This window comes from Grammomys surdaster, unplaced genomic scaffold (assembly GCF_004785775.1).
Source record: "Grammomys surdaster isolate TR1022 unplaced genomic scaffold, NIH_TR_1.0 129, whole genome shotgun sequence".
NCBI classification, from domain to species: domain Eukaryota; kingdom Metazoa; phylum Chordata; class Mammalia; order Rodentia; family Muridae; genus Grammomys; species Grammomys surdaster.
The window spans coordinates 3,413,884-3,423,563 of NW_021604587.1; the positions used below are offsets into that span (position 1 = coordinate 3,413,884).

Consider the following 9,680-nt stretch of genomic DNA (forward strand, 5'->3'; position numbering starts at 1 on the left):
AGAGAGAGAGAGAGAGAGAGAGAGAGAGAGAGAGAGAGAGAGAGAGAACACTTGTGGCTGTTTGAATAGGAATGGCCCCTAAAGGCTCATATGTTTGAATGTTTGGTCGTTAGGGCGTGGTACTGCTTGATTAGGAGATGTGGCCTTGTTTGAGGAAGTACGTCACTGGGTTTGGGCTTTGGAGTTTCTGAAGCTCAAGCCAGACCCAATGATTCTCTCTCCTCTTCTTTCTGTCTTTGGATTCTGATGTAGAACTCTCAGCTACCATGTCTGCCTGCATGCTTCCTGACATGACAATAATGGACTAAACCTCTGAAACTGTAAGCCAGCCCCAGTTAAATGCTTTCCCTTATATGAGTTGCCCTGGCCATAGTGTCCCATCACTACTACAGAGCAGTGACTAAGACGCCTTTGGAATGAAAAGAAAAAAATCACTCTCTTTCCTGGCTCTAAGACATGTTAGGTCTCTCAAAGGGTTCTGTACCAACCAAAGCTGGTTCCCCAGGCTGTCTGCATTCATCTCTCTCTGCTGTGGCTCTCATGTGGTTGTGCAGTTCTATGAGCTAGCACAAGTGTGTGCTCCCCAAGATGTCAGATCCTCACCCTGAGATGACCCTTCCCAGCAGGGGTGGACCATGGCTGAGGTCAGCAGTGACCCTGATATGCCACACTTGAGAGCAGCATCCCTAACAGATGTGGGGACCCGGGGTGCTCCCAGTCATGCTGACCCCTTTCAGGCATTTGGTCACTATTACTTCAAAAATATTATTTTTATGAATGAGTATGAAGAATAAAGTTCTTTTAAAAATAAAACTGTATGTGCTTTATCATAATCTGAATTTTTAATAGCTGTTTTCCCAAATGCGTCACAAGCTGATTATTAAAGAAAATAGAGATAGGTCTTACAGGACGTCAACAACTTATCTCTATGTACTGGCATAGCTCCCCTATGGCATTCCTTGTTACTGAGGTAGGTCCTTGGTCCCCTCCCCCCCTCAAGGTTTGGAAGTTTTGCTCTCAGACAGAAGCACAGGTTTTATTCTAACCTGCATAGAATAAAAGCTGAGAATGTTTTCTGAAAGTGAAGCCACAGGAATTCTCTGTCTCTTTTTATAGCTTATTTCTAGCTCAAAGTAATGCCGTGGAAGTTTCTAGCTACAGAGTCACTCCTATTTCTAAGAAGTCTTTCATTTTCTTCTACTTATGTGGATCAAAAAAAAAAGCTGTAACAAGAAAGCATAGGACACCAAATTTCTATTTCCATTTCAAACACATTGGACTTGCTCAGAACTTACTTCAAGAATTCCAGTTTGGACAAAATGCAAATATCCTTCCATATATTTAATTGAATTAATACCTCCTATCTCAATCACCACGGACTCTCAGAGCCATGGGACTCCTTTTAGAGTCTCAGCAGCACTTCAACAGATAACCAGCTGCGCTGTGCTTAGATCCTGACTCCTGAGATGACACTGAGGCTTGGAATACTGAACTTGGTTTGCATCCTGCTACAGCTCAGGTCCAGAATGTTCCTCCCAAAGGTCCACATGTTGAAGGCTTGGCTCTCAGTTTGGTGTAAGCCTGAAGAGGCAGGGCCCAGTGGAAGGCCATCAGTAGGCATGTGACCATGAAGAAGATAGCGGGTCCCTCTTTCTATTGCTTTCTGGTCATGGAGTGAATGGTTTAGTTTTGCCAAACATTCCCTCTTACCATCGTGTGCTAGCAGAACATGGACTGAAACCTTCCAAGCTGGGAGCAAAAAAACCCGAACTTTTTCTCTATATAAGTTGATTGCCTATGTTACTTTGTTATACTAATGGAAAATTGACTGACACAGATATGAAAAGATTAGTCAAAACCACAACCATGGTCTAGCAATGGCTGACTGGAGAAAGACACAGAAAATGTACAACATTCACCCTCTACACTAAAGATATCTAGATATGAAGATATGAACCCCAATCCAAGGGAAATGCTTGATAAAAGGTAATTTATTGTTGTTGTTGAGAGAGATGGAGGATTCTGAGGAATCCTGGTTGTTTTAAGGTGTCATGAGATTTTTTTCCTTTTCTAAATTAGATTTACTTATTTGTGTGTGTTTATTTATTTGGCACATACAGGCATGCCAGTATGGGTGTGGAGGTCAGAGGACAACTTGTGGGAGTGAATTTTCTCCTTTGATCATATGAGTTCTAGAGATTAAACCCAGGTTGTTGGCCATGGCAGCAAGTGCCTTTACTTGCTGAGCCATTTTGCTGTCCCTCTTCCTTTTCTAAACCTCAACTCCATCCTGCAGTGCATTTAGCTCTCCACCAGAAAAGGGGACAATTAGAAGGGAGAAAAGAGGTACTTACCAAGAAACTTTTTCATCGTAAATGAACTGTGGAAAAAAAATAAGAAAGGCAGTTAGAGGATCGTGCACACACGTGCACATACAACCTTTTAACATGGAGTGCTGTCAGTGCTCACTGCTGGCATGGTGGCACTCACAGCTGTGCTGGAATGTCAGGCACCTGAGGGAAAACTCTTTCTGTAGTCTTTGGCTATTGATAGTAAAAGGACAAGTTGTGCAAAGATTGTTGTGGGCAGAAGCACCAGGTGATCCAGGCTGCCCTTCCGTGTCTGTCTCCAGATAGAGGGACTGGGAGGGAAGACTGCTTTGTAAAACAAGACACATCATGGGATTTAGGACTAGAAGGGCAGGTACTTTTGAATGCGGATCCCTTAGTTGGCACTAGTGACATTTCTGCACTTCTCAGTGCAGTGTGTCACCCATTCACAGACCCAACATAAGCACTTGACCTTCCGCGCTCAACATTGACCTTTTAACTGACTCCTTTTGTTAGATCACAACTAAAAGTAGGGGGATCAGCACCCCTTGGCATCTCACATAGAAAGTGACCCAAGTCAAGTGAATACAATGGAATGTATTTGCAGATCCTGGGCCCTGTTGGCTGTCCATGCCCTGTGCCTTCTGTTAAGGAAGGGGGCTAGGGAAGGTCAGAAGCAGTGAGGGGAATAAGTAAGAAACGGAGATTTTATTCTTATATGTTGGGATCAACAGAGCATCTGTAACAAAGTGTAACCAGTTAACCTCCAGCCCAGCACCACCCCCATCAATTCCCACTTGGGAAAACAAAAGAAAATAAGATAAAATACAAGAAAACTGGTACTTTCAATCTATATAGGGAAACCAAATCCTGTGAAGCAGAAATAATTTGGGGATTGTTCAACCCATTTGTGGGATTGATTCCAGGACGCAGGCCAGGCTCCAATTTTGGCTCACTTTTCTTGACGGGCTAATCTGCTCACATGACTCACAGGACCTAGAAAGGCTGTGGACGTGGGAAGCCATGGAAAAGGTTACATAGCTTCTCTGGGCATGAAGACCTTTGAGGAGCACTCCCTACGGAGGCAGAGGCCCCTGGTGCCTCTAAGGGGCTGCAGGGTAACTAGGTAACCAGTGCAGGATTGCTAAACAGCAAGATGGTAAACATAGCTAACCATGTGGGCACTGCCTTGGTCTCCAGCGATTCTAATAATCTCCAGTTGTGCTAGAACACAAAAGATATCGCAAAGACCCACCAGGAGCTCTTCCTGTTGAGTTTAAAGCTTTGAGAGGCAGGATCCATGCTTACTTGTAACTGGTTCTTTCTAACAAGTTGTTGTTTTTTTTTTTTTCCTTAAAAGAATGTTGCTTCATGTTTTTGTTACTGTGTCTCTGTCATCAAGTTCAACAAGCTGACATTTGGATGAAAATGCCAAGTCAGAATGGAAAGAGCACTAGAAGCGTCAAGGAGACACTCCTGGGATCGGGGCTGGCTGGTGTATAGTTCTGCCCCTCCCCTCCGGCTGGATGGTGTGGAGTCCAGCCCCCACCACAGTGATTCATGGTTGTTTTACATAATTGCTAGCATTAACAAATTGTTATCATGAAATAATGGAACGGAACCGATTATTTAAGATGGAAAACATTTTTATTAACTACTTAATTTAATATTAGTCTTAGCCATGGGGATGGAACAATTACTTCATAGTCGCTCAAGAGAATATGAGACGCTAGGAGAGTTTAATTGACCAGGTCAATTTAATTCTCTTCCATCAGAGAATGCAGGCAGTGCCATATATGAATGTAGCTTTTAGGGAGCCTGTAGTCTGTATGAGATTGTACATAGATGGGGGTGCAGATCCTACAAAAGGAGTCACTGGGAGTCAACTAGCCTTAGTACAGAGGCACGGGCATCCTTTGTGTGCTTTCTAGGAAAAGCTGTGGGCTGGTACGCCTTTAACTATTGGTTATTTAAAGAAAAAAGTAGGCTTGTACAAAGATCCTCACTGTGGCTTGGATGTAAAACTTCCCCCACAGATGCGTGTTCTTGAACACTTAGTCCCCAACTGGCACTTTGAGAGGGCTGTAAATTGAGCCTGTAAGGAAATCGAGGTAGAAACAGGCTTGTCCCTTGTGGAAAAGGAGGGGAGGGATTTATGGTCCGTCTCAGAGCGTCAGTGGGGACAGGGCTGGTAGGTGAGGGAGGCAGGATGGCCTGGTCATTCCTTTCTGGAAGACTGGAAATAAGGAGATAAACATGGACGGTGGAATGATCCTTCAGAAGGACTGAGGTGGCTCCCTAATGGAGGCCTAGAATCATTCTATGTGGAAAGTTAAAATGATAGATGGGTATCTCTTTGCTTTTGCTTAAGACTGCTGTGGAAGATCAGTTTGTTATTCCTTACAGATATTATTTAAGATATTATTCTTTCAAGAGAAGAAATGCAGATATCTCTATTTTTGTGCTCTGGCTGCAAGAGGGAACACCCTCTTCCTGCCCCCATGCTATAGGAGTAGCACCAACTGTAGAGGAAACCTGAAAAAAAAAAATCTTTTCTTAGTTCCATTTCCCACCACTAGATGGTGCTCACATTCCAGCCCTCTACCCTGGTTTAGGCAGCAAAGTTAAAATGAAGTGGTTCAAGCCTGATTTTCAGGGCTCTGGTTAACCTGCGGGGAGGAGCTGGAGTACCTCAAGGCAGACAGCCCACTGAAGCACCTACAGCTGGCCAATAGCTGCGTGTGGCAAGTGGTGGTGGTTACTGCTTGAAGTTCACTACAGGGGGATCCGTCATCTGTGTCAACACTGGATCTTCTCATGAGTTGCAGCCAAGTGATGTCCTGTAGCATTTGGAAGTGACCCAACCTTTTCCCAAGAGAAAGCAAGCCTTGGGTACTCTCTGTTGCATGTGTGTTTGAGGCCAGGCACTGAGATAGCTCACAGTCCCGAGAGCTACTGAGAGCTGGGCCTCAGATTTGTTGGGCAAGCGCTATCCTAGCTAGGGTCCTGGCCTCTAACCTACATGTGGCTCATCCAAAGCTGTACTTGGCTTTGCTCTTAGGTTTCTACATACTCTGCAGCTGGGCTAAATGTGAACAAACAGAAATGAATTTGACGAAAAAAGTGTTCATTTTTTTTTCCTCCTAGGCTTCTGAGAAGTGGTTGGATACCATGGAAATGGGCTTGTCAATCCTGGTGTCTGCTCTAGAATTCTTCCAAACAAGTCGGGCTGACTTCAGGCAGGTGGATCCTTGGATGTCAGAGGATTTTGGGGAGTGGCCAAGGGAATGGCTCCCTCAAGATGAAGAAACATGGCAAAGGCAAGTCAGGATGGCTTAGCTGTAATCAGGAGAAGAGGATGCACACAAATTGCCTCCGTTTCACCACAGTCCCAGTGTTTGAATCCTATAAAGCTATAACCACAAAATGGGGATGGATGCATCGCTGTGATTTCATAATCTATATCATGATCACCAGCATTGCTAGAATTTTAAGCAGTGAAAGTGACTGGGGAAACCAAGAGTATCATTTTCTTTCAAGAGGGCCAAATCTTAAAAAAATCTTCCTTTCCTAACTACAAAATGAAGCTAGCCGCCCCCACAGACCCTTCTCATTCAGCAGCATGGGGACTCCCTCAGCTGCTCCGTATTTAGATCACCCACTTCTTCAGGTCTAGGATCAGGCAGTGCGAGTGGCTTAGTTAAGGGGAGGAATCCAGTGGGACATACTAAAACGCCGGCTGCTATGTGCCCCATTGTGGTTTATGCTTTAAGGATAATGGGACATTGTAGGATGGTTGGCATTAGTGGTTGCATGAGGCAGGACAAGAAGTTAAGAGCTCAAGAAGGACTGATTATCTCATATAAACTTTATATGAACCTGCTACAAGGAAGAAAAGGAGTCGGGGCTTAGTCTATAGACTACAGGAGACAAGGGTTGTTAAAATAAAGGGCTGGTAGCTGGGCAGCATAAAAACAAATTCGATCACAAACTACGAATTTCAAGTCATTTTCCTTGTAAAAGCTGGTTGGCTCCTTACTACCAAGCTGGCATCTACAGGTCAGTTGAATATGTCCCTCCCCGTTGAATGAGTCAAATGCAAAGATGACCCCCAGGTTCCCAGAATTATCAGAATCACACAGTTCCTTCCACACATCCACAGCAGGGACTGCAAAATCAGTTAAGCTTTGTGTGACCATAGTCAGTTTATTTCCGGACTTTAAAATTCTGTCATAGTCATTCCTCTGGGAGGCTTCTAGCTATCATCCTTTACTCCCTCTGGGAGGCTTCTAGCTATCATCCTTTACTCCCTCTTGGCCAGGAGAGCTGAAATTAAGTGGCAGTATAGTTGGAGCTAGGGAGTGAAGAGAGATCAGTTGATTTCCAGTGAAGAATGGGATTAAGAGGGAGAGAGGTGACTGGCAACAGAGAAGGCCATCTGGAAGGTCAAGGACAATGGTCGCCATGACCACCAAGATTGCTTTTCTACCACAGGAGGAGAGGGACAGGAAAAAAACCATTTCCCAAGTATGTAGGATTATTTGCCATGATGGATAGCTTAAATTGTTAACTCAGCACAACTTAGAATCACTTGGAAAAAGTCTTGATGAAGAATTGTCTACATTGGGTGGGCTTATGGGCATGTCTGTGGGGACTCTTTTAAGTTAACTGGTATGTGAAGACCAAGCCCAGTATGAGCTATGAGTGGCAACATCCCCTAGGGAAAGAGTTTTGAACTGTGTAGGGGTAGAGGAATTGAACTGAGCACATGCAAGCAAGGGACTACATATGCATTCATTTCTCTCTGCACATGGTCATATGGCTACTGTGGCTGCAAATGACCATATGGTTACCATGGCTACTATGGCCTTCCAGATGGCCTTCTCTGTAGCCAGTCACCTCTCTTCCTTTTAATCCCATTCTTCACTGGAAATTAACTAATAAGGGACAGAAGGCTCCAGGAAAGTATTTTCTAAGGGTCATGTGTTAAAAGCTTGGTGCTTAGGTTGGCACTATTAGAAGGCTAGTGAAATCTTTATGGAGTAGAGCCAAAGAGGTCTTTAGGCCTGTGGAGCTTTTCCTTGAAGGTGACAGTGGAATATCTCTCTGTTCCTCTTCTCTTTCTTGTCATTCTGGCTCATGAGGTGGGCACTTTGTCCTATCATACACACCAGTCATAATGGGCCCAAAGCAACAGGGTTATTTGAATTTAAAGTTAGGCTTCTGGGTCCATGAGCTAAACAAACCTTTCTATTTATGATTGCCTAAAGTATTTTGTCATGGCAACCACAAGCTGACTAATAGAGTCTCTGGTCATCTCTGGCAAATGTGTGTCAACTCAGCTGTTTTCTTGCCTCCATGAGATCTCTTCACCGAGGGGCTCTGCAAAGAGCTCGCCCAGTGATTGGAATGGAAGTGTTAACTTGAACTAGCTTCTTTGCTGTGCCTGCACAGTGAGTGGCCTGAGGACTGTGCCAACTGGGATCAAGGGCTTCCCTGGTCTATCATCTACAGACAGACTGCACTTTGAACTGGATTTCTGTAGCAGCCCAAGTTATGGGGGAGCTATTCCACAGACTTTTCCATCTCCCACGAAGGCTCCATCCTCTTCATGTTCCCAATCCCTGACACGACTGAGATGAAGGGTAAAAATAAAGTATTTCCTTTTGGGCAGCTGTTAGCCTGATGATGTGATGGATCATTTGCATTTATGTAAATTTCATGATTATGTAAATTACAGCAACATTCTAAGGCAAGAAACCTGACAGGCTGGCTGGAAATATGGAAAAAGGGCAGGACTGTGTGGCCAGCTATGCCCATGGACCAAGCGCTCCCGGGTGTCTGGGTGTGGAGCATAGGCCAGGGACAGCTGTGCTGATGTGTGGAACATAGGCCAGGGACGGCTGTACTGATCTGTGGACAGCTGTGTCGTATGTGAGCAGCACACAAGAGGGCATTGCGAAGAGCACAGAATATTCTCAGGATTTAATAGTGGCATCGCTCTTGCATTCAGGCGTTGTCTACCTTTTCTACGGCCCAACATTACAATATCAAAGGTGTGTGAGGCTAAAGGGATTCTCTACTCCTAAGGGGAGGGCAACGGGAAGAACTACTGTGTGTTTTTGAAAGAATGATTGGTTTAGATAATAATATATCATTATTGCCTTTCTTCTTTAAACAGACTAATCATATAACAGTACAGAGGAAAATTTAGATGGAACCTAAGTACCAAAGTGAAATGATTTTGGGTCTGTTATTAACTATCTTTATTTTGGGGGATTGCATGTGGAATGCACATGCCTGTCTCCCATAGTTTTGCTTTCTGCCCTGTCTGTGTCCCATTGTCAACTGCTGCATCTCAGCTGTCTTGGAGTCGAAGCAATACATGAAGCTATTAGCATTTTCCTGGCTGGGCTCATTATTCTCTGTTCCTTAGCACCAAGCAATATCTCTGGAGAATCTTCTGGAGAATCTGTCTTGGCTACTCTCTGGATCGCTAGGCCTCCTGGTTTGTCCTTGGGGCTTGGTTGTGTGAATCTTAAGAGGCTCTTGATGAGAAGATATATAGAAAAGGCATCTGGTCTCACTTAATCCACACTTGCCCTGTGAGTGAATGGGTTCTCCTTGTACAACCTCAGGGGGTCAGCAGTTACTCTTGCCAAACATTTTAGAACTTAAAAAAAAAAGCTAGTTAAATTAAATTGTTTAGGGAAGCTTGGTGATTACTCTGTGGGCCAGGGAAAGAGCTTTTTAACAGAGGTATTTTAAGTGGCCATGGCACATCCCTGTAGGAAGCTTCATATTACTTAAGGAAAATGGGAAGAAAAATTTTTTTATTACTATAGCTGGGTTCACAAAATAGAGGACTAGGAAAAAAATACTGACAAAAAGCTACAGAGAGTTTGTGAGTTTCAGTCTAAGACTAGGGTGTGGGATAGATGTAAGGGTGCTGGGAAGGCCACTTTGCTAAGTGCTGCCCTGCTGGACTGAGGATGTATTTTATTCTTCACCTGGTCTATTGAGAGAATGACCTCAGATGGCAGAACTGGGAAGATGGCTCAGGTAAGGCACTTGCTGTTCAAATGTAAGGACCTGAGTTTGGATCTTCAGCACCCAAGTAAAAGCTAGAGGAGGTAGCACGTGTTTGTGGGTAGAGCCAAGCAAATCCTGGGCTCCCTGACCAGTCAGTCTAGTCAAAACAGGAAGCACCCTATTCAGTGAGAGAACCTGTCTCAAAAAATAAGAGAAAAGTGATTGAGGAAGACATCCCAATGTCAGACTCATCAGACTTTTGTCTATACACCACACACACACACACACACACACACACACACACACACACACACACAC

At 44.3% G+C, this 9,680-nt stretch overlaps 1 protein-coding gene across 2 annotated transcripts in view; it reads right to left on the reverse strand.

Moving 5' to 3' along the window:
- Slc24a3 (solute carrier family 24 member 3) overlaps positions 1 to 9,680 on the reverse strand; it is a 478,143-nt gene that overhangs the window by 44,333 nt on the left and 424,130 nt on the right. For both annotated transcript variants that reach the window (XM_028754967.1, XM_028754975.1), the window contains exon 8: positions 2,355 to 2,380. In XM_028754967.1, coding sequence (XP_028610800.1) covers positions 2,355 to 2,380 — 26 coding nt within the window. The remainder of the gene's footprint in view (positions 1 to 2,354; positions 2,381 to 9,680) is intronic.